At 42.3% G+C, this 25,388-nt stretch overlaps 1 protein-coding gene across 12 annotated transcripts in view; it reads left to right on the top strand.

Annotated features, from left to right (window-relative positions):
* LOC129734840 (ubiquitin-associated protein 1-like) overlaps positions 1-24,716 on the top strand; it is a 36,635-nt gene extending 11,919 nt beyond the window's left edge. For 5 of the 12 annotated variants that reach the window (XM_055700144.1, XM_055700141.1, XM_055700146.1 and 2 more), the window contains 6 exons: positions 3,104-3,144; positions 7,813-7,937; positions 10,585-11,514; positions 15,475-15,510; positions 15,952-16,146; positions 17,602-17,869. In XM_055700144.1, coding sequence (XP_055556119.1) covers positions 3,111-3,144; positions 7,813-7,937; positions 10,585-11,514; positions 15,475-15,510; positions 15,952-16,146; positions 17,602-17,730 — 1,449 coding nt within the window. In that variant the 5' untranslated portion in view covers positions 3,104-3,110 and the 3' untranslated portion in view covers positions 17,731-17,869. Of the gene's footprint in view, positions 1-2,396; positions 2,445-2,533; positions 2,623-3,103; positions 3,145-7,812; positions 7,938-10,584; positions 11,515-15,474; positions 15,511-15,951; positions 16,147-17,601; positions 17,870-20,169 lie in introns of those variants that run through there. The other 7 variants (XM_055700143.1, XM_055700142.1, XM_055700148.1 and 4 more) reach the window with 6 other exon arrangements.
* Positions 24,717-25,388: the final 672 nt, after the last annotated feature.

Here is a 25,388-nt window from a genome sequence, read left to right as displayed (position 1 = left end):
TGGAGTAAGCTGCTTCTGGTAAATGAGGTAGGCAGCATAAACTCTAGTACCTGTAGATAACTGGTGCTGCATTGAAAAAACTTCCTTGTCAGTTGAGTTGCCCAAGTGAGGTGGTTACTGCCTCTCATCAGAAGTTTTAAAGTCCTTTAGAAAAGGAACACTTTTATTTTCAGTCTGAGATAGTAACTAGAATCATAGAATAATTTAGGTTGGAAAAGACCTTTGAGATTGTCAAGTCTAACTGTTAATGTAGGATTGCCAAGTCCATCACTAAACCATGTTGCTAGAAGAAAGATTAGCTTGGAGAAATTAAAGGAAGTATGTAGAGGCCTTGTCCCTAGTTCAGCTCTACTGTAATAGTGGATGATGGACAACCATAATAGATGCTTGTAGGCTGTGCCTCTCACTTCACCAGTCCTCTGTATGCCACTGAAGACTGTGACGGCTGTATAATTTCACATGTGGCCTGGCTTTTTCAGTAATAGAAATCAAGTTGACATCTTAATTGCTACTCTCGTACAGAGGAACTAGCCATGTAGCAGCTTGTCTGACAGCGATCTGGGTCTGGAAGGTGCAGCCTATTTCATGTGCTATAGTCTGCAGTCTGATCTTCTCTGTGGCACTGGAACTAATAAAGCCCATTCAGCTCTAGTAGTTGACATGCAAATGCATTGGGTGGTCTTGTGGCTTTGCCCTTGACAGCCTTCCTGAGATGGCAGGCTTGTCAATGTTTCACTTCCTTTTTCTTCTGTCTTTGAAGCTTCAATGTTTTGTTAGCTTCTGAGAAGCAGTTGCTGGCTAGTGACAAAACCAATTCTCTGGCTTAGTAGGATGGTTTTGGATGTAATGCCAATGTTGAGAGAGGTGTTGAGATGTGCTGAGAAGAACCTGACAAATGTTGAGCAGAATGACATGCAGCTCTTTTGTATGGGGTATGCCTGGAGTTGCCCAGCATGACTCTCTTTCCCACAGCCTAGCATCTACTCACTATGTTTCGTGAAGTCTGGTTGTACCCAGGTAACTTTCTTTGTACAGCTTTGGCTTTAGCTGTGTGTTGAATTCCTGTTAGCCAGTAGAGTTGGTTCACCCATTGATTTCAATATAATGTTAAAAGGGACCTTTGCACATTAAAAGGTACTTTCCTAAAGTACTTGGAACTGGCTCTTCCTGACCCCAGACATGTCAGCAGCTGCCAGGAGGAATAGCTAAACTGTCTGTGTAATCCTCACCTTATGACACCCTTCCTTTAAAGGTAATATTTGCATTTGGAATCTGCAGTGGAAACACTGAGGCAGAGTAAGATCTTGATTGGGGAATGATGGGTGTGAATGTTAGGTCTGCTCCAAGTTATGCTTTGAGCACTGTCTGCTGTTGGTAGGGGTGTACCAGATAACTTCATGTTTTTGAAGAATGGCTGTTGGGCGTTTCAATCTGTGAGCTGGAGGACTTCAGAAACAAAGGGTAACTGATGCTTTGTCATGTATAATGTCAAAGGAGGACTTAAGTTCAGCTATTTGAAGGATTATGCTGTGGTGTCTTGAGAAAGATCTTGTGATGTACTTCTAATCTAGCAAAAGAACCAGTTATGTTATTGAACACACCATAAGCATCCTGGAGCAGGGTTTTAGCTAGCTAATTAGACAGCTAATTCTGTCTTAAAAACAGCTCTTTTTTTTCAGAACAGGCCTGCTCTGTGTTAAAAGCTGGGTAGGCACTTCTGCGTTTAACATCTTGGCCATGTAGGAATTGTATCCATATTTTACAAGTTGTTAGTAAAATTCTGTGGGCAGTGGATGAGAATTATTAGGATTTTCTTGTGTATCAGAAAATATCTCCTTAATGGTACCACTTATTGTATACCCGTATTGTTATCTGTGCATTACCCAGTGTGTCCAGACAGCTGCCATACTGGTTAACTGACTGTGCATACAATACGATAGTATCCCATTTTAGAGCAGCAGAGATCAAACTGGAGAAGGATCAGTGTGGTGTTTCCAGTAGGAAGGGCTATTCTTAATGCCAGGGGACGCATGATGTGCTCTGTGGGTCTGGGATGGAGTGGCCTCTGAGCACTGTGATCTGGAACTCTCTGCCTTCCTGATCAACCTGGCTGGTCCTTGGCTCTGTTTTTCCTATTTTTTTTTCTTCATTTTGCTACTTAGACTGTCAAACTCTGGTCTAATTTATTTGTCTGCTCAGTCAATTCTCAGAACTATAAAATAAGGTTGCTTATCTATCTTGGGAACAGAATAAACAGCAAGTGTCTGCAATGTGTCCTGTAATCTAGAGATAAGTTGCTGTAGAAGTGCATAGGTGTTTTGCCAGTAGATGGCGTCTGTGTCCTTTGTGCTGACCCCTAGTTAAAAAAGTGTGTTTATCTTTGCTTACATCTAAAGCAATAGAATAGTAAGTGAAATAATACAGCAAGAATAAAACAAGACAAGGTAATGTATCTAATCACTACTACATATGACAGACTATAGTGGTTAAGAAAGATACATCACCAGTTGCCTTATACTTTACTATCATCCAGATCAGCAGTTGCTGGGGAGCCCCAATTACAGTGAGGATTTGGAGAGCCTTTCCTGGCAATTGGGAGGTCCACAGTGCATCTGCTCATAGGTGAGGTCTCCAAAGTCACTGTAAGAGGATCCAGCTTTTATACTGTTGAATAAACAAGCTCACCTAATTTCAAATACAGAAACATCTGGTTTCACTCTCCTCTTCGATCCCACCAAAGCCTGGCCAGGGCTCAGGGAGGAACCAAGGGAGTCTTCCTTATCTACTTGATTTTAACCACCGATTTGTAAACAAAGCCACATATCTGGTTTCATAGCCTTGACTACCTGCCTCTAAACAAGGAAGCATGTGCTATATTTTTTTGCTAACAATTATATTCTGTTTAAGCTACACATTTCACTAATGATCATGCATATTTTCCTAATGATTGAATACTAAATATATATTTATAACATTCGGTTGGCAGGCTCGTCTTAGAGGTCAACTTCTGCTTGGAGCCTGTTGCTCAGGCTTCAGTACTTCAATAGACTTATGCTGTGCTACATGTATAAAGTTGTTAAAGCTGTTTTAAAATGTTTTTCAGGTTCTAAATGGCTTCTAAGAAGTTGGCATCTGACTCTCATGGTAAGTGAAATTTGACATCCCTGCCTCTTAAATAGGATGAATTCTACTGTTGTTGCTGACTAATGTTCCAGCCCAGACAGTCCATAGAGACTAATGTTTTGCCTCTGAGTAGTTTTTTGTTAAGAACAAAGTGCCTTAGCTTCCTTATTGCATAGTTGCTTGCTGATGCTGTGCCTATTCTCTAGTTAAACTGAAATTCAGTCTGCGACTGTTCCCCGCTCCTTCATGGCAGAATAATACCTTCCCCTTCCCCTGCCTTCCCCTTCAAAATCAAAGTTGAACTGCAGTTGTGATATTGATCTGATGTTTGCTCAAGTGGACACTAGATCAGTAGCTCCCTTCTATGGAAGTCATGCGAGAAGGTGGATTGAAAGTGAAGCTTTTAATATATCATTGAGCTATACTTGCTTTTTGCTCAGCAGTGAATTTTTTCCTAAATTGGACTAATTACTTCAGCAGGAGAATGAAGAAGAGAATAACTTCTTCTACATTTGAGACGTGTAGTGTCATGCAGATGATTAGTATCATAAAAATTATTTGCCTGTATATGTACCCATCATTCTAGAAAATGGGGTGTAATTTCTGAGGATTATTATTTCTGTGGAATGTTAAAGTTCAGTTTGTATGTAATGTAGCTTCTTCAAAACGGTAATCATTCAAGGCAGTACTAGGAGGTTCATGTGAAATTTCTAATGTGATTTTTTTTTTTTTTTTTTTTTTCATGCTATAGAAAATTCTGCTTTTAGAAACTCAGTCTTGATCTTCCTGGATAATCTTTCAGATAAGAGTATCCTGGGGAGCTCCCTTTTTTTTTTTTTTCCTTGAGATTTTTATTCAGTCTTGCAAGTGTAAAGCTGAAATACAGAATAAGAAACGCCTCCCTTAAATACATGAATAAGGACTAATAAAAATGGCCTATTAAAACTTATTTTTTAGATGGTCTCATTTGCTGTGGCCCAGTAATCCTGCTGCAAGACAATTTCTTTATTAGATAGCTGCCAGTTCTCTAGCAGTTATTTTCTTCTATCTATGAATGCTCTGAACTGCTTGTCTTCTGAGTCTGTTTTTATTTCTCTTCTGCTTCCTAAACCAGACTAGCAAAGGCACTGCTCAGATCCAGAATTCAACCTGTCTTAAATATTTCTCAAAACAGTATGGTGTAGTGGAACATGCTCCTGGCTTCAAAATAACAAAATCAAAACAAATGGTGCTGTAAGCTGGCTGGTTAACTTGTCTATCACTTTGCATACCCTCTGTTCCTAATGATACCAGCAACACTGTCACAGTACTGTTTGAGGAGTAGCAGAGCAACTGCCTTGACTTACTATGTAAGAAATAAGCAGGGCAATTTTTTTCAGTTTTCTCCAGGGTTGTTAAGAATTAATCCCACCAAGTGAATTTTGGCTTTACTGTAAAGCATCTAGCCCAACAACTACCTTCAGCTCGGTGTCTCTGGCAGGCTGATGAAATTGGTCAACATAGTTGATGCATCTCTTGTACTTATCGTTGAGCTGCTTATTGGAGGCTATAGGACTGTTGTTGAATCACAGAATGGTTGAGATTGGAAGGGACCTCTGGAGATCGTTGTGTCCAAACCCCCCTGCTCAAGCAGAGCCTGCAAGAGCAAGTTGCTTGGGACCATGTATAGATGGAGATAAAGATGGGATTGTAAGGTATGGATGGAGAGGGAAGGAACTCTTCCTGTCTTAGCATATACCTGCAACTATGCCTAAGCATGTAACTTCAAATGCTCTCCTGTCATTTGGATAACTGGAAGTTCAAGCTTAAGTTGTAGTAATTAGTGGCATCTAGAAATGTAGCTCTCACCTGTTGTGCAAAAGGTGTGGGTTATACCAAGTGCAGTATGTTAATATTGATGTTGTATCGTCACTGTTGCTATACAACTTGAAAGCTTTTAACTCAAATTTCTGAAAACTACACAAGTGAAGTTTGTGTGACCACAAAAACTGTTCCCCATTTGTAACTGGTAACTGGTTTATCTGAAACATTTCCATTTTGCTACCAAACTGCACGCTTCTAGGAGTTGGCCGGTGATTTCTACATTATTCTAGAGTGTAGAGAAAACTTACTCTTGTAGTAGAACCTTGGGCCAGGAATATCCTATAGTGTCAGAGATCAGTCTGAGAGGTACACTTTTACCAGGGCTATTTTCAGAACTTCTACAATATGCTTTTAACTGCTAAAAGGATGAAGTGGCTAACAGCCATATTAAATAAGTTTAAAAAAAACCCTTTAATTGCTTCACTTGAACATGTGACTATTGAAACAGTGGCTTGCATAAAACTTCCTATATGTAGGTTTTGCTTATTGCTTTAGAACTTGCCATTTAAAACAATTTGCATCCTTACCCATCGGTGTGTTCAGGCAAAAGGGTCATTGGTTTACAAAAATATAAGGATTCTTGGCTTTCTAGATCAGATTTTAACTTCACTAGAGTAGTACTGTTCTGATTAGGCTGGAACAAAGTGAATACCATGTGCATCAATGTTTTGCTTCAGAAAGACTTCACCATCAAAACATTTGATGTGTTTCTTAACGTGTTTGTGGGTTTTGTAGCAGTTGTATTCAAGATTAGGTTATAGCAGTGGTTGTTACTAACAAATTGGTATACCTGGAAAGAAACTAGAAAGTTTTTATTTCTTAGCCTAGCTGCTGAGGTTAAACTGGTAGCTGTCAGGGCAGCCCATCTAGTCTAGGTGTATTTGAGTTTCTTACTGTACCAAAACAAAGAGTGTCCTTATGTAAATATCACAATGTGTGCTTATACCTTCTGTGGCTAGTACCTATTTCAGGAAAACAAGAAGGCTTGTGTAAGGGGAGATGTCTGCCACTTGCTGCATCAATAGGTCTAATAAGACAAGTATTTGCACACAGAGCAATCTGGGCTGTGATATTGGTGCAGAGAGATAATCCTGCTTTGCTTGGATCATCTTGCTTAGAGCTTAAAGTAGGACTAAGCAGAGCATAGTAGCAGTAGTCATGCTGGCCTCTGAGCAGTCAAGAGATCTGGTTGTCTGACCTGTCCATGATTTACCATACTCAGTGCAAGGGCTGCCACAGTTGCTATTTCTATGTAAGCAAACACTTTGGTATATCCAGGTTCTCAAATTGCCAGCTCAAATACTATTTGGATGCCATGTTGCAAATAGTGGTGTTGGTGGCCAGTGAGGTGCCATCTGGATGCTGTGCTGTGTAATGCTTGAATGTGTGCTTCTCAGTAAGGATCAATGAAAATGTTGTTATATTTTGCCTGGAGTGCTTTTGTATCTTGGTGGTGCAGGTGGGATGTAGGTTATTCAGCCTGATGGTTTAAAAGCTGGAGGAAATGCCACCTGTGTCCTAACAGGACTCTGGGACCAGCCAGTGTGGTGCATGGTATGAGAGCTCAAATGATGATGGCACATAAACATTTAACTCCAAATTAATAGGATGTTCCTGTTTTTGGAAGCTGCTCATCCTTTTGTTGGAGCCTGTGACTGCCTTGTAGACAAGTCAATAGTGAAGGAACACAAACAGTACTTAACTGTCATCTGAGTAAAAAAGCATGGGTCAGATAAAAATGGCAAGTCACTGCTCACTGAGGAAGGTTGGTCGCTGAACGCCATCTTAATATTGCCACTGATATCTCTTTGGATCTGCAACACGCAGTTACAAATGAGTGCCAGAGGAATGCTTCAAATTGTTATACACAGCTAGAAACCTTGCCTCTAATTCCAAAAGCTTAGACCAGTGATCCAAGAAACCCCTTTCAGTTAATTGAGAAGCAGTGCAATTTATATTGTGTGTTTTCTAATGCTTCACAGCAGCCCAAGGAAAACAAACCTATAGTTTGGCTTCTTGAAGATGGTTGAGCTCTAAGTGATTCTGCCTCATGAGTTTGCAAGATGTTTGAAGAAGGTTTTGTCCTAAAGCTTTTTAAATACCATGTGTAAATGATAGATATAAAGGACAGATAGAGGACCATGAAATAAGTCCGAGGCCTCTCATTTGGAGTGATCACAAATCAGACAGCTGATTAAGTTAAACTACCTTGTTTCAAAAATCAGAATTGCTATGCTAAGTAATCTTGAGCTATTTCACTGTGTGTTGGTTAAAGTGGAGTGTCTAGACTTTAGGTCATTTTGCCCTTGTGACCACTTGCATCCAAATTTTACTTCCTACATGTATATCAAAAACTGTGGTTTAGTTTTTCTTAGCTGCTCTAAAGCTGGGTTATTTTAAAGCCTGTTTTGGATATGACAAAAATGGCCTCATGTTATAGAGACATAACAGAGTGTTCAGGAGAGCTTCAGCTTCCAACTGTTGCATAGGCATAGTCTTGTCACAAGGGAAGCTAAAATGTTGGGTATATTGACTTCAAAATCTGTTTGATTGTTGTGTGTCTGGGTTTGGTTGGTGGATTTTTTTAAATAGTTATGAGCTAGAACATTATTAAAAAAAACAAAGCAAACAGAACCTACTAAAATTGAAGCAATGAAGTCCAAACACATTCAACATGTTTCCGATCAAGAAACTTCCTTTGTATTGAGTCACCTGGTGTAGTTGGGGCAGCAGAGATAAAATAGCTCTCAAATAAAGAAATGTGAGTTAATTGAATGCATTAAACTCATTAAGTCTTTTTGATACAATTTCTGCTTTTGATCTTAGGGCCTTTGAGTTATCTTGATGATGTCCCATTTAAGATAGGAGACAAATTCAAAACCCCAGCGAAGGTTGGATTACCCATTGGTTTCTGCCTGCCTGATTCTTTTCAGCTCATTAGAGAAGCACAGGTGAGTGATGTATTTTGCCTTTCTGCTCTCTTTTCCCCTCACCCTGGCCTCCAACATGTGGTGCTGTAAATTGCAAGTAGTCACAGTTTGCAGGTGTATTCAAATGTTAGTCTTGTTGGTCTTGTAGTGTTATTTCATATGCAAGGAAGTAATTGCAGAATGTCTGTTGGAATGTATAGAAAGATAAAAATATGATAGGCTGTACAAAAATTCTAGGAGGGGACGCAGCCAGCACAGCTGACCCCAATTGGCCAAAAGGATATTCCATACCATATGACATCATGCTCAGTATATAAACTGGGGGGAAAACTGGCTGGGTGAGCAATTGCATTGTGCATCACTTGTATATTCTAATTCTGTTGTCACTATTATTGTTTTCCCTTCTTCTTTTGTCCCATTAAACTGTCTTTATCTCAAACAATGAATTTTACTTTTTTCCCTGATTCTCTCCCCCATCCCACTGGGGGGGAGGAGAAGCGAGCAAGCGGCTGTGTGGTGTTTAAGTGCCTGCTGAGTTAAACTATTACAAATAGTTATAGAAATAGTTATAGGTCTAAATGTTACACTGACTAAATTTGAGTAGTATTTTTTTAAGAGGAAAAATAAGAACTGATACATCCATCTATGCTATGGCATACTTGCAGAATCTTGTTTGAGGATAACAAGTGTTTCTATGATCATATTTTATGGGTTCTCACAATAGTGAGATCAAGAAAACAATTTCCAGTTCTTGTTTTCTGTGCAGTTGCTGTAGGGCAAACAGGTTATAGCTTGGTATGGATGGATTCCAGACCTTTAAGGACCATTAATTCTTGGTAGCATAAAATCAATTGTTCTAGCAGAAATGTTGAAAATCTAATCTCCAAATGTGACTGATTGCAGTAGATGGTTCTGTGTTTTTCCCCCCCTTTCCTGCAACTCATCTGCTGGAGAGCTGAATATCTCAATTACCCTACATGACGGCTTTTTCATTATAACCATTAAACAATTACCTGATCATCCTAATACACATATTTCCACCCAGTTAAGCTGGTGTGGGAGAACCAAAGGAGACTCTAATGTCCTATTGCTGGCTTCATTGTGCTAAGTCTCCATTTTCCTGTCAAGCTGAGGCTCAAGTATAGCATACCCGATTGGACTGCAACACCTTGCATAATATAATGTGACTATGTAGACTATGCATCTTGAAGTGTAATTTGATGACTTTACAGCTGTAGCAAGAGCTATTTTTAAAAAAATTAAAATACAGGGAAGCAAATTTGCCCAAAGCCATATATTTGTATATAAATACCTCCCTTTTTTTTTATAAAAAAAAACCAGCTTTGATCAATTTTTGTCTGTATATATAACCATATACATACAAACACAAAAACTGCAATAGCTCTGCTCGGGTAGCAAAGAATGTGTAATGAGTAGTGCCTAGCACTTCTGCCAGTGACTTGTTTTTCAAAGTCAACTTGCTGATAAGTTGTATATCACACCTCTTGAAGTCTTAGAGCTAAGGAAAGGGAAAACTGTTGTGGTTGAGACAACAGGTCTCCAGGATCTCACTGGAGCCTGCTATAGGATGGGATGCAATACAACATATAGCAAGTCCCAAAAAAGCCTAGTAGAGGCTGAGCAAGCCTTGCTGGCTTGTTGCTCTTTAGAGCTAGGAATTTCTATGACCTAGCAGTCCTGTAAGAAGAGCACTCCTGTTGGGTTATATGTTATTATCCTGGCAAGGATGTCTTATAACTTCTTAAGTCACAGGTAGGTTATACCCTGGACTTAACTTGTAGGCTGTGTTCTCTGAATGTTTTGTGGCTCTCTAAAGAACATTTGAAGCTGTTCATTCTTCATGAGATACTAAAGATTTAAGTGATTTAGTTTGTTCAGAATTTTGTCCTCTCAACCAGACTACTATGGTAGCCAGTAAACTGGTAGCAAGTAGCTTACAAATGTCTTCCTGTGCTAACCTGGCCCTGAAGGAGCTGATGTTAAATGAGAAAAGCTTGTGGGATTCTGTCATGCCAGTAACCGCAGCAAAATCTACTACTACAGATAGTTGTCATCTTTGGTGCAGCCCTTTGGCTGGTGAGCCACTGGCACTGGGGTAAGAATAGCGATACCTCTTAAACTAGTGGGTGTAGAACTCTAATATCAAGTCCCTTAGGAATCTTTTAGGGGGAACTGACTAATACTGTATTGGTCTTTGGATGCAAAAATACCCTGTTATAGTCTTGAATAGCTTGTGGACAGGGCGTAGTTCAGTGTTGCCAGATCGGGGTATGATTGTCCATCTAGTAATGCATTAGACTTTCCCTTGCTACATCTGTTGTCTTGGGGGAAGAGGGTGGGAGGGCTGTGAAACTTATCTTGGGATGATCAGTAGCTCTAAAGCAAAACTAAATGTAGGAAGGAGGCAAAATATGATATTCTAATGCAGACTATAGACAGGTTTTGCTGCTAGAGGCAAAATGAACTATTTTTGGTGTTTTCTAGCTTTGCTAGTCTGTAGGTTATAAGAGATGCTGGGGAAAAAATTGATGCCTGTTCATGGTAATTCATGTAGCTCTTATTCTGTTATGTTGCTGTTAAAAGTAGTGGCTATGTTCATTATATTTTTTTTTTTCTCTCTTCTCCTTTCCCTTTCATCCTTGGTCAGTATGACTTCTCGCTGGAAAAGCAAACAATTGAGTGGGCTGAAGATATCGACAAAACTGAAGCTGCCCAGAGAGAAGCTGAACATAAGGCAGAAGAAGCACTAGTGAACTCAAAAGCAGCTTCAGAGGTTAGCAACAAAATGGGGCTTTCAGAGGTACCTTGCCCTGAGGCCATGCCTCCTCCTATTAACCCCATCCTCGCTAGCCTGCGGCACAATAATATTCTTACTCCCACGCCAGCCAACAGCAGTGCTGTGAAGCAAAAGGCTCTCAGTCCACCTTGTCCAAAAGCAGACTTCAACCTGGCTGATTTTGAATGTGAAGAAGATCCATTTGACAAACTGGAATTAAAAACTATCAATGATAAAGAGGAATTAAAAAATATTCTTGAAATTCATGTTGGTACTACCAGGCCAGTTGTTGCCCAGCTGTTAGATAATACTTTGCCCAAAGGAGGGTCTGGGTCTGTGTTGCAAGATGAGGAAGTTCTGGCATCCATAGAAAGGGCCACGTTGGACTTCAAGCCCCTTCACAAACCCAATGGCTTTATCACTTTACCGCAGTTGGGAAACTGTGAAAAGATGTCCTTGTCTTCCAAAGTATCCCTGTCCCCTATTGCTTCAGTGAGTAATATCAAATCCCTGTCCTTTCCTAAACTTGACTCCGATGAGAGTGATCAGAAATCATCAAAGCTCACAAGTGCTTTCCACAGTACTACCTGTCTCCACAATGGCACTTTCCTCAGCTCTTTGCAGACTTGTGCTCAGAGTAAAGTGAGTGAACTGAATGGACACCATATGGTTGGTCTTTCCGCTCTAAATGAGGACAGCGACATAGAGACATCAACATTACCCTCTTCATCCAGGCTGCCTTCCCTGGCTGTGTCAACAGTTTGTACAGAAGAAGAATCATCTCAGAGCACAGTGACTACGGTAAAACACGCAGTAGATTAGAATCAGGGTTGCTGGGGAGATGTGGAGGTGCAGAGGCAAATGTTGCTTCTAAAATGTCATGTGGTTTTAGGTTCATTTAATGGGAGTGGTGCAGAGATCATGTGTGGTAGTTTCTCTTCATTTACATGGCAAACTGATCAGTCAAATGGGTCTTCATGCTGGCAGTTCTGAACTTCAGGTTATTACTCTGCAGGTTTTCCCTAAATCTGATATTTTTAGACTAATACTGGTGACTTTTCTTTCAGCTTCTCAGCTCTTGTTCATAGTTGCACACCTTTGAACTAAGTGTATGAGATGTCTTTGTACAGTCCTGCATTCTGTCTTATCCAACTGAGGTCTATCAGATTCTGAACCGCTCTTAGGTTTTGAGTTAAATCTCTGCTAGGTTTGTTTCTCGGCTTGCTGGAAATAAGGGGAAATTTGTTTTTATCTTATTCCTTCTATTCCTTGAAAAGCCTACAAGTATGTGCTGTCGTTCAGGGAAGAAAAAAGCACTTGCAGTTGACCTGCAGTGAAAGAATTGTCTGTGTATGTGTTTTTCTTCCTGATATCCTTTTAAAATCTAGCCTTTAAAAGGATGAGAATAATGGTGGTCTGAAATCTGGTATTTACTCTCTTCCTTGTAAAGGAGTGTGGAAGGATTGTTTTGTGGATACCAAAAACAGTCTTTAGGATCATCTCAGATCACTAATGTTACAGTTGATTTGTTGTAAAGCTCTGAGGCAGGGGTTTGACGCTTAATTTCCCCAAACTTGTAGCAAGTTCTAAAATTACTTTGGGGACACTTAACTTCACACCATCTGTTGTTTTTGTCTCTTTGTAAAGAAAAGTAGATATTTGAGTAAGCTTGCAGACTTCTTCCCCCCCCCCAAGAAACTAAGGTCTGGACACCAATACTTATGAAGCCTAGTAGAAATTGTGTAGTCAAATCCTCTAGCTGGCTCTAAAATCTGGCTGCTTCTGTCCAATATAAGCAGTGGTTCTGTGGCCTTACTGGCATACTGTAGTTTTTTGTGTGATACAAGTGACACTGCTTCTCTCCTGTTGTTCTTTCTCTCCTTTTCAGGCTTAGGTAAATGCATTGTTAATTGTGAGATACAGTATTCTGGCAACTAGTGTATTTGTCAGAGCACAGCAGAACAGCTGTTTATTGATCACTAGAGCAAATTCAATACAGTAAACTTTGGCAGAAGCAGCAATGTGTTGAGCAACTGCGCACTGCTACAGATCACAGGTTTGAGAGGTTGTATGTAGCTCAGAGGTGAAACCTCAAAGTATGACATGTGACATCTCTAGGGATTAACCTGAAAGATCACTTACAACTAGATAGATGGGCATTCAGATGGTCAAATTTTCATTCTAATTATTCAAATATCTATGTGGGACTAAAACTTATTAGAGGCCAAGAGGGGAAGGTGTCTTCTTGAAAATGCTGTAAGAAAAGATACAAACTGATAAACAAAAAATAGTCTTACTAGGAGAAGTAATAAAGATCATAATTTGAAACTATTCTTCTTTGGAAGCAGCAAACCAAGAAACAGGTATGCTGGCAGAACTAGTTCTTTCTGTTTCAATTCCAAGACTTCAGAATATACTTGTTTCATATTTCCACAATATGGTCCCAGTGGCTGAAAAATGACAGCTGAGCTGCAAGCAATTGAAGTAAATGTAACTTATTCAGAGTATGAAAATGATAGAAGGAAGTCATAGTTATCTCTGTAGCTGGGAGCAGAAGGTTCATGTGTCCCTTTTCTTCAAGGTTACACAAGAATAAGCCTGTCCTTTTTAGAAAGCCTCAGGACAATCATATGTCCTAGTGTATTCCACAGCAATCTTATATATACTTTTTTTTTTCCTCACAAAACTAGAAAATGTAACTTTGGATTTGGAGTGACTACTGGAGTTTATGCTTTACCAGTGAATATGATCTAGGGTTTTTTGGATGGAAATAAACTTGTGATTTCTCTGAGGCTCCACTGATTCTGTCTTGGGTGGTCCCCTCTGAGTATTGTTTTTGAAGCTCACTGGTTTGCTTTTTGCAGCATTGGCAGAGAAATGACTAGTGAAGACAACAGGTTGGAATTAAACAAAACTGGTCAGAGACCTGATTAGTATGATGCATTTTATTTAGAAAAATTTCTGGTTACTGGAGGATGGGATACTCCTGGTGGGCCATTCAGTAGTATGATGTGTGTGGGCACACCAGCTGCAGGCAGGGTTCCTGGCCTCTGCATGAAGTCCCTAAAAGTAGGCACAGTGTGCAAGCACATACTGAAAGCACTGCATGTCTGCTTCTTGAAGGGTACTAAAACGCAAGTTTGAGATATAAGGGAACACGACTGCTGAGTTGACCAGTCCTGGCTTTGTCCCCTGCAATTTCTTTAGGTGTTTCCCTCTGGAAGTCACTGACCACAAGCACAGGTTGTTAAACTCTTATGTAGATTGAGGAGGAGTTGGTTTCCCCAGACTCTTGAATCTCTGGTGTCAGAAGCAGTTTTTGGATTTCTTGGCTGCATCATCCTTCAGTTTGCTAACCAGCTGATTTCAGGGCTACTCCAGACCCTTGTTTCAGTGTATCCCATATTCTAGTGCTTTTTGCTCTGGCAAAAGTGCCTGGAGGAAGGGTCTGTGTGGAGAGCTTTGAACCCCTCTACTACCATGAGGAGAGGTTCTTGGGTAAACTAGTCTATCGGATGGAACGTGATTTCTTGGGCTTTGTCTCCTAGAAGAGAAATTCTTACCCTGGAGATGAAAATAAGAAGAAATGCAGAACAAAGCCTTTTTTTTTTTTTTTTTTTTTTTTTTTTTTCTTCCCCCCCCTCCCCCAATAGATGGAACTTGCCAAAATGCTAATACATATTCTTTTTTTATTTTTCTATAAACAGGTTTTTGTTGTTTGTGGTGGTGGGTTTTTTTATGGTGGTGTTTTGTAGGGGTTTTGGGTGTGTGTGTGTTGGTTGGGGGACTTTGTGGGTTGTGGTGTTTTGTTGTTGTGGGGGTTAGTTTTTTGTTTTGGTTTTTTTTTGTTTGGGTGGGTTTTTTTAGTTTGGGCCCAAAGAAGGCCTTTCTGAAAGAAGTGGACAAGCTTTCAAGCAATCTGTTTGCTTTAAAAGGTATTAAGGAAAGGCAATAAACAGAGGCTCTTGGTCCACAGTGTAATTTCTTGTAGTCTTTTCTAATTTGATTTAAAATACAAGAAGGTTTTTAATCAGATGAACTGAAATGTGCAGATTTGATGGGGCAAAGTTCTGACTCTGCACTCCTGTTATCTTGGGCAAAGTAGTATAAAGTGGTGGATTGGTTCTGCCCTCTGGCAGCCTGGTTCCGCAAAAATGGGGCAGGTGTACAGCAGGGAATGTTACCTAGCCTTGTTGGTATACTGGGAATGGGACCAGCTGTTGGTAGAAAAATCATGTGCTCTTTTTAGCCAGTGTGCCACATTGCTCATGGCATATGAAATGCAGTGCTTTGAGTGTAGAAAAGGGTTATCTATTTCTCTTATCCCTTCTCATGGTCAAAAAAAATAAAGGGAAGTCTATAGGCAATGACTTTAAAATTATCACTGTCATTCAGACAGCGTAACACTGGGATGACCTGAACAGGAGCCAGCGTGTTAAGCTGAGCTGTATGAACATATAGTAGTCACAGAATAAACAAGTTTACAATTATTATGAGGGGGGACACATCCTTCTTAGAGTATAATCTGTTTTTGTAGAGTGTTGAGAGAAGAAATGATCGCTATGATTGCTATTCTAGAACTACACACAATTGTAATGTGTGCATCTCGCATGTAGAAGCCTGATCAGACCAAGCCTCCTTAGTATGGTAGTCTTATTCCCAGATCTTTCCCATAAAACCCTTATTTTCCCCCAGCTGTAGCAAATTCTACTCACTGGTGCATAATGTTTATAGTAATCTTATTTGTGTATTGTCCAACAGGTACACCTAGACTACAAGGAAAGAGAAATCCCTGTGGTAAGTTCCCAAATACCTGTGTGCTTGTACTGAAACATGTTTCTGAAAATCTCCAGAAGTAGTGTTCCTCTGAGTACAGAAAATCATAGGTGACGAGTAAACTTTGGGTGAAGGAAGCAATCTCCATGCTTCCCCTGAGGTACAGGGTTTGACTATATCATAAGGTTTGGTATTGAAAGGTTTTCATCCACCAGTAAGAGAGGGTATATTGTGAAGAGTCTGGGTTGTTGATTGTTGTTTTGAGGGTAAAAAGAGTATGGTGGGAGTTCAGACTACGTGCACTGCTTGGTTTCGTCCTAACAGTGAGTAGCTTTCCAAGGGCAGTCTAGAAAGCCTCTTGGATTAATTGCATGGGATATCCTGGTTCTGCACTAGCCAGAAACAGGGTGTGGGGGATGCAGAAGATGATCATCACCTCAGCCTCTGGGTTTTCCCCTTTAGGTAACGCATCAAGATTTCCCAGTGTCTAAAGTGCCCAATAACCCTAGCTGCACAAAGTGGTCGGGTGGCCCTGCTTCTGAACTACAGCAGGTCCTCTCTGCTAGTGAGAAGCAGTGCGTAGAGATGGTTGTCAACATGGGGTACTCGCCTGAGAATGTTCTGAAAGCCATGAAGAAGGGACAGAACATAGACCAGGTAAGAGCTTGTGCAATGGGGAAGAAACCCTTGACTGGATGCTGATTCTGCTAAGAAACAACCTTGGGTTTGCAAAATGGATGGGGGGGAATACTTTTATTTTAGCAAGGGGTTGCAGCCTGTAGCTGCTGTGAGATTATAACTGCTAGAGAAGTTGTCACCTGGCAGTAAAAGCTCCTAAAACCAAAGAGTGTCTGCATATGTTTCTGATAAGAGACTGCTTGAGTCGGCCATACCTGTGGGTGCTGGGTTAGAGCTGTGCTGAGCTTGGGATGGGCTCTTAGCTCTATGTTAAGCTGGGAGAGGTACTGGGCCTTCCCAGGAGCTGCAAAACCATCTGAAGGAAGCTTAGTGTGGCTCTACACCATGCTTAGTGCTGTGTGACAAAAAAAAGTCAACTTCCATTGTTCTGTGCATGGGTGAAGATGTTGATGTCTCTCCTTGTAGAGTGAGATTGGCCCCTTTGGGCTTATGACAGCCCCAAAAGGCTATCACAAGGCACCACTGACTGACTTTCTGGTTGTGGTGCTTCCTGCTTTGTGTTGCCTCAAATGCTTACTAAACCCAGGTCACATAGCATAAAGCACTGCAGGGTGAAGCATGGCTCTGGTTCTTGTATGTGCTTCAAACATTCTAAAGCAGGGAAAGTGTGGCCAAACTTTCGATGCTGGCTCTAGGCAGGCTGTGTACTGCACAGAGCATTGCCTGGTGGGACTGTGCCTGTTGCAGAGGAGTGTCCCAGTGACTTCTGCTTGTAGAGCCGATCTGTTTGCCCACTACATACACATTGAGAGCAGTTTAAGCTGTGCACTGGAGTGAACTGTAGTATCGAGTGGAAAAAATGTCCCTTAAGAGGGTGGTTTTAAATCCTGCTGTATTTGTAGGCTGTGTTCTTTTGTGTACCTAGCATTACCTATCCGACCTTTCCCTGTACCTCTCAAAGCTGAGAACAGATAAGAAATTTGGCAGCAATTTCTGGGTGTGTGAACTGGGATTTGCAGCTCACTCACCAGTATGCTGAGTTGATCTTAATCTGAAAGCAGTCAGCCTTTTGCATCAGTTTTTGCAGCTGTCTGAGAGGAAGCTAAAAGCTGACTGCTGGACCTACAGTTCCATTTTGAAAACTTGTAGTATAAAAAGAACAGTTTAACTTCTGCCTTGTGATCAGGCATGGAAGGCTAAGGATAGGCTTCTGAGACTGCTTTGACTAGAGTGGAAGATGATGTGCAGAGCTGATGGGAAAGCACAGGAGGACAGAAAGGCTTGTCTGTTTTCTCTGAACAAGCTCTTGCATAAAAAGCATCGCAACTCTACTAGGAAGGACTTTATCTCCATCCCTGGTAAAGTCCAGGGTGGAGTCACGCCTCAGCCCCTCTGCGTGTACAGAGATGGTATTCAACTATATGCTGCGAATGCCACTCTGCAAACTTAGTTTCTTTTCTTCATTCCACGTAGGTTTTGGATTACCTGTTAGCACATGGACAGCTTTGTGAGAAGGGCTTTGATCCACTTCTTGTTGAAGCAGCTTTGGAGATGCGCCAGTGCTCAGAGGAGAAGGTGAGGGTGCGATGTACTAAGGAATAGAGAGAATGTGCTGTGATGGGGAATTTCAGCAGAAGTTCCTCTGGCTGCTGTAATTTTGACTTTCATGATGATGCTGTCTTGTTTCCAAAACTGACTGCTGAAGGACATCCTTGCGGCAATAAAGTGAATATGTTTTAAAGCATTAGAATTCTTCTGCATTGTTTTATCGCTCTCACTTGCATGCATTTTTATGGGGACAGGATTTTTTAAAGATCCTGCTTATTCTGGTTGTAATGTTTTGAACCCAGAGTTCTATTGTGGGGTGAGGTGCTTGGTACAGAGATGGTTAATTTCAGAAGCAGCAAATTATCTTTCAAATCCTGCCAGCCTGCCCTGGCTGTGAATTTTCTTCCTTGTACAAACACGTGTTTGGGGAAGAGTGGCTGGAAAGCTGCCTGCTGGAAAAGGACCTCGGGGTGTTGGTTGACAGCCAGCTGAACATGAGCCGGCAGTGCGCCCAGGTGGCCATGGCCAGCAGCATCCTGGCCTGTATCAGAAATAGCATGGCTAGCAGGACTAGGGAAGTGATCGTCCCCCTATACTTGGTACTGGTGAGGCCGTACCTTGAATACTGTGTTCACTTTTGGGCCCCTCGCTTCAGGAGGGACATTGAGGTGCTGCAGCATGTCCAGAGAAGGGCAGCGAAGCTGGTGAAGGATCTGGAGCACAAGTTTTATGAGGAGCAGCTGAGGGAACTGGGGCTGTTTAGCCTGGAGAAGAGGAGGCTCAGGGGAGACCTTATTGCTCTCTCTAACTACCTGAAAGGAGGTTGTAGGCAGGTGGGGGTTGGTCTCTTCTGTTGCTTGTTAATTGGGAGAAGAAATGGCTTCAAGTTGCTCCAGGGGAGGTTTAGATCAGGTATTAGGAAATATTTCTTCACTGAAAGGGTAGTGAAGCATTTGAACAGGCTGCCAAGGGTGGTTGGGGGTGTGGAACCACCATCCCTGGAGGTATTAAAGAAAGCAGGTAGATGCAGTGCTTGGGGACATGGTTTAGTGATGAACTTGGCAGTCCTGGGTTAATGGTTGTACTTGATGATCTCAAAGGTCTTTTCCAATTTAAATGATTCTATGACATCTGTCTGACTGCTCAGTCAATTAGGTTAGTGCTCTTTCTGGAAGAAGCTGAAAAATGTTTTTGGGGTCTGGTTCACTGTCTGTCTGTTCTACCAGCACCAAAAGTACAGAGGCAGGAGCAGGTAGCCAGGGCAGAGGACAGCAGGATCTCTTAAAGTTTCCCAGCCTGTTGTGTGCCAATTTATTATATGAAATCTTTAGAGGTGCAACCTACCCCCCACCCCTTACATATTTACGCTTTCTTGCCTTTCTTGGGCTTAGTGATGAGCTCGCAGAGGAACTATGGTGTGAAGATGGGAGAAGTGACTGAGTTCAGGAAACACGTTTGCTACTGTCTTAACTCCAAAATTGGAAACTGCTGATCTCCTGATCATCCATTTCAACCTGTTTTTCTAGTTTTTTGGTCATGTTTCCCCCCAAGTGGAACAGAGGCTCTGTAAATGGCACAGGGTTCATAAGTCTGATTGGCTGATTCACTTGTTACTTTATTTTTTTGAAAGCTCAGGGAAGATTTGTAGTTGATGTTGGTAGTATTGTACACAGTGTGTCCAGTAGGGTTTGTGCTAATCTCCCAAGTTTGCCCTAGATCTGAAGAGCCAGTTGATAGCAAGGGCTACTCTACTCTACTCTTCCCAAAGTCAAAGTAACTTTAAAAAAATTCAGATGCAGCAGTGGCTGCTAGATGGGGGAGCAGGGTGACATCAATCAGTCTGAGTTAAGCTAGGCTGATAAATTTCCTACTGGGAGACACACCCCCATAGACTGAGCTTTGGTGCCCTTGCTGAAGAGGATTTTGGAAATGCAGGACTGCAGACACAGCAGACTGAAGGTGAGGCTCTGTGGGCTGTTGCACCCATAGCTCTGCTGTTCCATCTCCAGTTAGAGAGAGCCAGGATGTACTTGGGGAGGAGGAATCCACCCCATGGAGTGCCCAGTCCCTGAAGACTGGCTCTGTGCTAAACCTCCACCAAGCACTGATCTTTTCTCTTGCAAATAATGGACTGTCTATGATCACAGAACTTCTCCAACTAATGAGCCAATTTAAAGAAAAGGGCTTTGAAGTACAAGACATTAAGGAGGTCTTATTATTAAATAACAATGACCAACACAAGGCTTTGGAAGATTTAATGGCCCGTGCAGGAGCTAGTTGAAAACACATGAGTGTGCAAAGGAGCAGGACTAGCCCTGCCACCTTCACATCCAGTGTGGCTTGCTCTCAGCAGGAAGGAGTCTAGCTTTTCACATACATGGGAGAGAGACTGAGCAAGCCCATCCACGTATATCACTAGCACTTCTCTTTCCACCGAGAGCCAACTTTCTTTCTTAGTAAAGGACATTTTAAAAACTTGTTTCCTTTTTCCAGCTTGGTCAGACTGCCTAGACTGCCCAACCTCTACTGGAATTCCACCTATGTAGAGACTGGAATGGTTTCTTCCCCTCGCTGTTGCACTGGAGTTGGACAGAATACTAAGTTGGCTCTGAAACTAGGATGCTTTGGTTCTTTGAAGCTGCTTTCATGGTATCTGCTTGTACTGAATTACTTGACTGTGTCGTAGTCCAGATCAACTGGTTAAATTTGACCTTTAGTGCAATGGAGTTTTATTTTTTTGGTTTAAAGTTAGTCTGTAACTTAGTAAAATACTGGTTCAGAAACTGTTGCTATGCATAAAGAGAGAAACTGTTCCTCTTAGGCTTTCTTGGTTGTGTGTTTGTTTTTTTTTTTTTACCCATGCATCCAACAACACTTCTGCCAGACATGAGCATCCAATGCTGAATGGTGTGCAAGTTCTCTTAAAACAGGTAAACTTTGAACTCTACCTGGACCTGCAACTTGTGTTGGTTCTTGAACCTGAAGGCAGAGATGGAGCTCAGTATTCTTAATCCTCCAGGTTTGTAGGATATTTAAGACAATGCCCTGCTAGGAAATCTGTTATCTTTTTGTTTTAAATAATATTGTGTGATGCAGGAGGCTTCTTTCAAGTGCTTTCTTTAGAACAAATATACTCACTGCATTATTTCCATTTCTCACACTGTTATAAAATTACATAATAACATCTAGTACTAGAAATCAGGTTTGGGGTTGTTTTTGATACTTTATGTTGTACATTGTTCAAGTTCTAAATAAAATATCAGTAGTCTCGAGGAATCTTTAATTTGCTAAATATTTTGATTCTGCAGAAGAACAACTAATAAAACCCTTAAATACAACTCCCAGTGTCATGGTTCCCATATCATGCTCTGGCTTCAGCAGATGAAGAACTTGCTGAATCCTGCCTGCCCAAGTGGTGCTTGTTCCTGTAGGCATGCATGAACACTGTGTTGGGCAGAACAACCAGAGGCTTCCAGGCAGATGGCTGCAGTGGTAGAATGTGCTGCTTTTTTCTGTGGCTTGCTTTTGTTGCAAAAAACAAGCTTAGAGATCCAAACTCATTGTTACAGGATGGAGCTGGGAGCATTGGACTTCAGGAGGGGAAAACAACTCCGGTGGTTGCCTCAGTTCAGGTTTTTCATAAGAGGTTTTAGCTTATCAGGACCCCAAAGGAGATGGCATTTCTCTCTATTATGTTGTTAACTTTATATGACCTTTTAAAACATTTGGGTTCAGCGTTCCTAGAATTCTCTGTGAGGTGCTTGACTGTTAATTATATACCTTTACTTAAAACAAAATGATGCTGAGGAGAGATGTAGCTGGTAAGTATCTAGGAAATGTAGAGATGGATGAGTAGGACCAGGGCAGATTGTCTTGCACTGTATCCTGTAGCATTGAGCTTCACTAGCTTATAGTGGTGGGGCTGAAATGAATTGTCTTAAGAATGACACTCAGCAACTGCTGTCTCTGTAGGTGTAGGTAAATCAGTTGCCCAGCTTGCTTTCCCAGGTGAGAAATGTGACAGTCTGAAATGAAGTTCCTGATTAGTCAGAAAAGCTGGAAAGCAAAACTCAAACTGCTTTACTGTCACTGCTGAGAGCATTTGGTTGTGTTGCTTGTTTTGGTTTTTATCAGGATTAATATCCAAACAAGTCTGTCTGGTCTGAGACAGTCCTGAAGGGGCAAGAAGTCTTGCCAGTGAAGAAACAACTATTTAGACCAAACCTCTGAATAAAATAATCTCTTTAGTTGTGTTACTGTGTGTTAAGTTTTTTCAGTCTCCCCACTACAGTAACAACTTCTGCTCCCACCTCTACAGCAGTCTCCATAAGCAGAGAGGTGAAGATGGGGAAGCGATACCTGTAAAGTTGGTCTCCTCCTTCCAAAGAGACATACCTGTCTGTGTCTTCCCTGGTAACACTGCTCTTGTTTCATCAGTGAGGTTTCTGGATTTACATCTGTATTGGGTTTGCATGGCCAGGTTTTGGTAGCAGAGGGACTATAAGTGTAGCTTCTGTGAGAAGATGCCAGAAGTTTCCCCCATGTTTGATAAAGCCAGCACCAGCTGTCTCCAAGATGGACCTGCTGCTGGCTGAAGCTGAGCCCGTTGGTGATGGTGGTAGGCTCTCTGTGATATCATATTAAGAAGGGGAGAAAAACCGCTGTGGAACAGCAGCCAGAAGAGAGGAGTTGAGAATATGTGAGAGAAATAACTGCAGACACCAAGGTCAGTGAAGAAGGAGGGGGGAGGAGGTGCACTAGGGGCTGGAGCAGAGATTCCCTTGCAGCCTGTGGTGAAGACCGTGGGTGAAGCAGGTTGTCCCCCTGCAGCCTGTAGAAGACCCTGAGCCATAGCAGGTGTATGCGTCCTGAAGGAAGCTGTGACCCTGTGGAGAGTGGAACCCACACTGGAGCAGGTTTTCTGTCAGGACTTGTGATTCTGTGGGTGACACATGCTGGAGCAGTTTGTTCCTGAAGGACTGCACCCTGTGGAAAGGACCCATGCTGGAGCAGTTTGAAGAGCTGCAGCCTGTGGGAAGGTCCCATGTTGGAGAAGTTTGTGGAGGACTGTCTCCCATAGGTGGGACCCCATGCTGGAGCGGGGGAAGAGTGAGGAGGGAGTGGCAGAGACAATGTTGTGATGAACTGACTACAGCCCCTGTTCCCCATCCCCCTGTGTCGCTCAGGGGGAGGAGGTAGAGGAATTTGGGAGTAAGGTTGAGCCTAGGAAGAAGGAAGGGGTGTTTTAAGAGTTGTTTTCATTTCTCATTATCCTACTCTGATAAGTAATAAATTAATTTCCTCAGGTTGAGTCTGTTTTACCAGTGATGGTAATTGCTGAGTGATCTCCCTGTCCTTATCTCAGCTCATGAGCCTTTCACTGTATTTTCTCCTTCCTGGCCAGCTGAGGAGTGGAAGTGATAGAGCAGCTTGGAGAGGATTAACCTGGTGACTTAGGGGTGAGGCAGTTCTGAAGAAACATGTAACAAGTGATACAATGTGATGAGAATTGAATGTTGTTTTGGGTGCTGTGCATCACTAGTTACTCTGGTACTGTTGTTCTCTCCTGTCAAGGTATGAACAAACTTGGCCTGGATGTGGGATCCAGGGTCCAGCTGGTGCGAGGCTGGACTCTGCCCTGCTGTTAGCTGGTGAGATGATGACTACATCCCTGGTCATACTTAAGACCTTAGGGCTTTTCCTTAGGTTCTCAGATCAGATTATGTACCTGGTATTTGGCACTGCTTTAACTTTTTGTCAGAGGTTGTTCTGCCTCCTTGTGCTAGCTGCTGCCAGATACTGAGCTTGTGAGGAGAAGTGTAGAGGCAGAGCCAAAACTGGTGGTTGTGCTTTGAGCCAGAGACTCCCTGAGCTGCCTCCAGATGGTTCTGGACAGCAGCAGCCTGGTAAGGACTCTGATACTGAAGAGCTGTCAGGCTTCCTACTCTGCTTGCAGATGGCTGGAGACCTGGTGGGATGAGAAGTGCTGCTGTGGTTGCTGCCTTGTTTTGAGGGTGACTTCTTTCTGGGATCCTACAGTCTGTCAGGCAGCAGGAGCTGTGGATACTCCTGTGCTCTAGGGCTGCAGCATGGCTCCTGCAGCTGCTTGGTTCTGCTGGAGCGCCCCTGGGCAGCACAGGTTGCTGACCCCAGAAGCCTGTGTTAGCAGCTTTTCTGCACATGGCCTGTGGCTGGGCAGCTCTCCGTGCTGGGGAGGCTGCTGGCTTTTGGCTGCCTGTGCAGTGTTGTTTTGCTGCTGCCATAGGCCGTTCAGGTCAGCCACATGTGGCTGACCTGAAAGCTTCTGAAATGCCAGCTCTGTCAACAGGCCAGGTGTGAAGGGGATTTCATACTGATTCCCAGCCCCAGTTAATCTTCTGAAATCCAACATTTTTATGGATCATATTTACAACAAATTTTACCAGAGTTCTGTAGGAAACTTTATTTTAAATAACATCAATTATCCAAATAAAATACCAAGTGTTAATAGTCTTTGTTGTACTTGAATACAAAAGTGAACCCATTTTAGTTCTGTATTTATTTGATTGAGAGAGCCTGGCTACATACAATCTTAGACTGCTGTAATGACAATTTCACATGTGTTCCTCAAATTGAAATGAAAACCATTCATATTGGGTTAAGGTATTATTTTTGGGAAATAATTGTGATAGGGGTGTTATTGATATGGAGAAATAATGTGAAATGGGGACAATGGACATCGATTGTGATTGTATATGTCTGCCCAAGGAATGTGGGTATGGTGACTGGTCATGGGTGTGGTGTCTGGTCACATAGGCACACAGCTTTGAGGAGACGCCTGCCCTTCTTCCTCTAACAAAGGGGCTATTTATAAAAAGGATGAGAGACATTCCAATGTTATCTAGAGGAAGGGAGTGCTAAGGCTTCTTGCTGGAGAAGATCGGATGGTCACAAGGACATGAATCACCTGCAGACCTGCAGGACCACCACATTCCAGGCAAAGGACTGATAAGCTAATTAACATACAAAGCGAGAGTAAGCGGGTTTAGGTAAGGGATATGTATAGGCGTTAATTGAATATTCATTTGTTTTATTGTATAAATGTGAGATGGTTCGTCACTTTGGGCATGCACGCTTGTGGAGGAGCGATCCCCCGTGCATCTGCGCGCAATAAACATACCTACTTTATAACTTTCGAGTTATAGAGTCCAATTCCGCAGTCAGTTTGGCGAGCCAGGCAGGAGGATTTCTGCTCGGCTGAGGGACCAGCTGTGGAGCGGACGCTCCTAGGCGCGCCCCGGGAGATTTCCTCGGAGGAGCCTCCTCTTCTCAGCTGTTCACCCGGGAGCAGAAGAGAAACCCCTGGATCCACGGATAAAACGGTATGTTTAGTAACGGGGCGGCTGGTGAGACGCACGGAGACGTCCGGCGCGCAGCGTAGTCCCCAGGAGGAAAGGTACCTTGGGAGGGGGGTTGCTGACCAAGGGGTGGCCGCTAGCGATCTTGAGGGCAGATCGAGCAAACCCGAGGTTACTGCCATTCCTAAAAGCCCGGAGGCCTCGTGACGGAAAGCGGGGGGCGGGACGGAATAAGGCGGAATCTCACAGGAACAAGAGGGACCTCACAGCAAAAGTAAAAGGGAAACTTTTGCGTAGGAAAAAAAAAAAAAAAAAAACAAAAAAAAAAAACCAAACCAAAAAAAGGAAAACATGGGAGTAACAAAATCTTAAATA

This window comes from Falco cherrug (assembly GCF_023634085.1).
Source record: "Falco cherrug isolate bFalChe1 chromosome W unlocalized genomic scaffold, bFalChe1.pri SUPER_W_unloc_1, whole genome shotgun sequence".
Classification (NCBI taxonomy): Eukaryota; Metazoa; Chordata; class Aves; order Falconiformes; family Falconidae; genus Falco; species Falco cherrug.
Note: the sequence above shows the minus strand (reverse complement) of the source record. Positions and strands in the feature narration are given on the sequence as shown.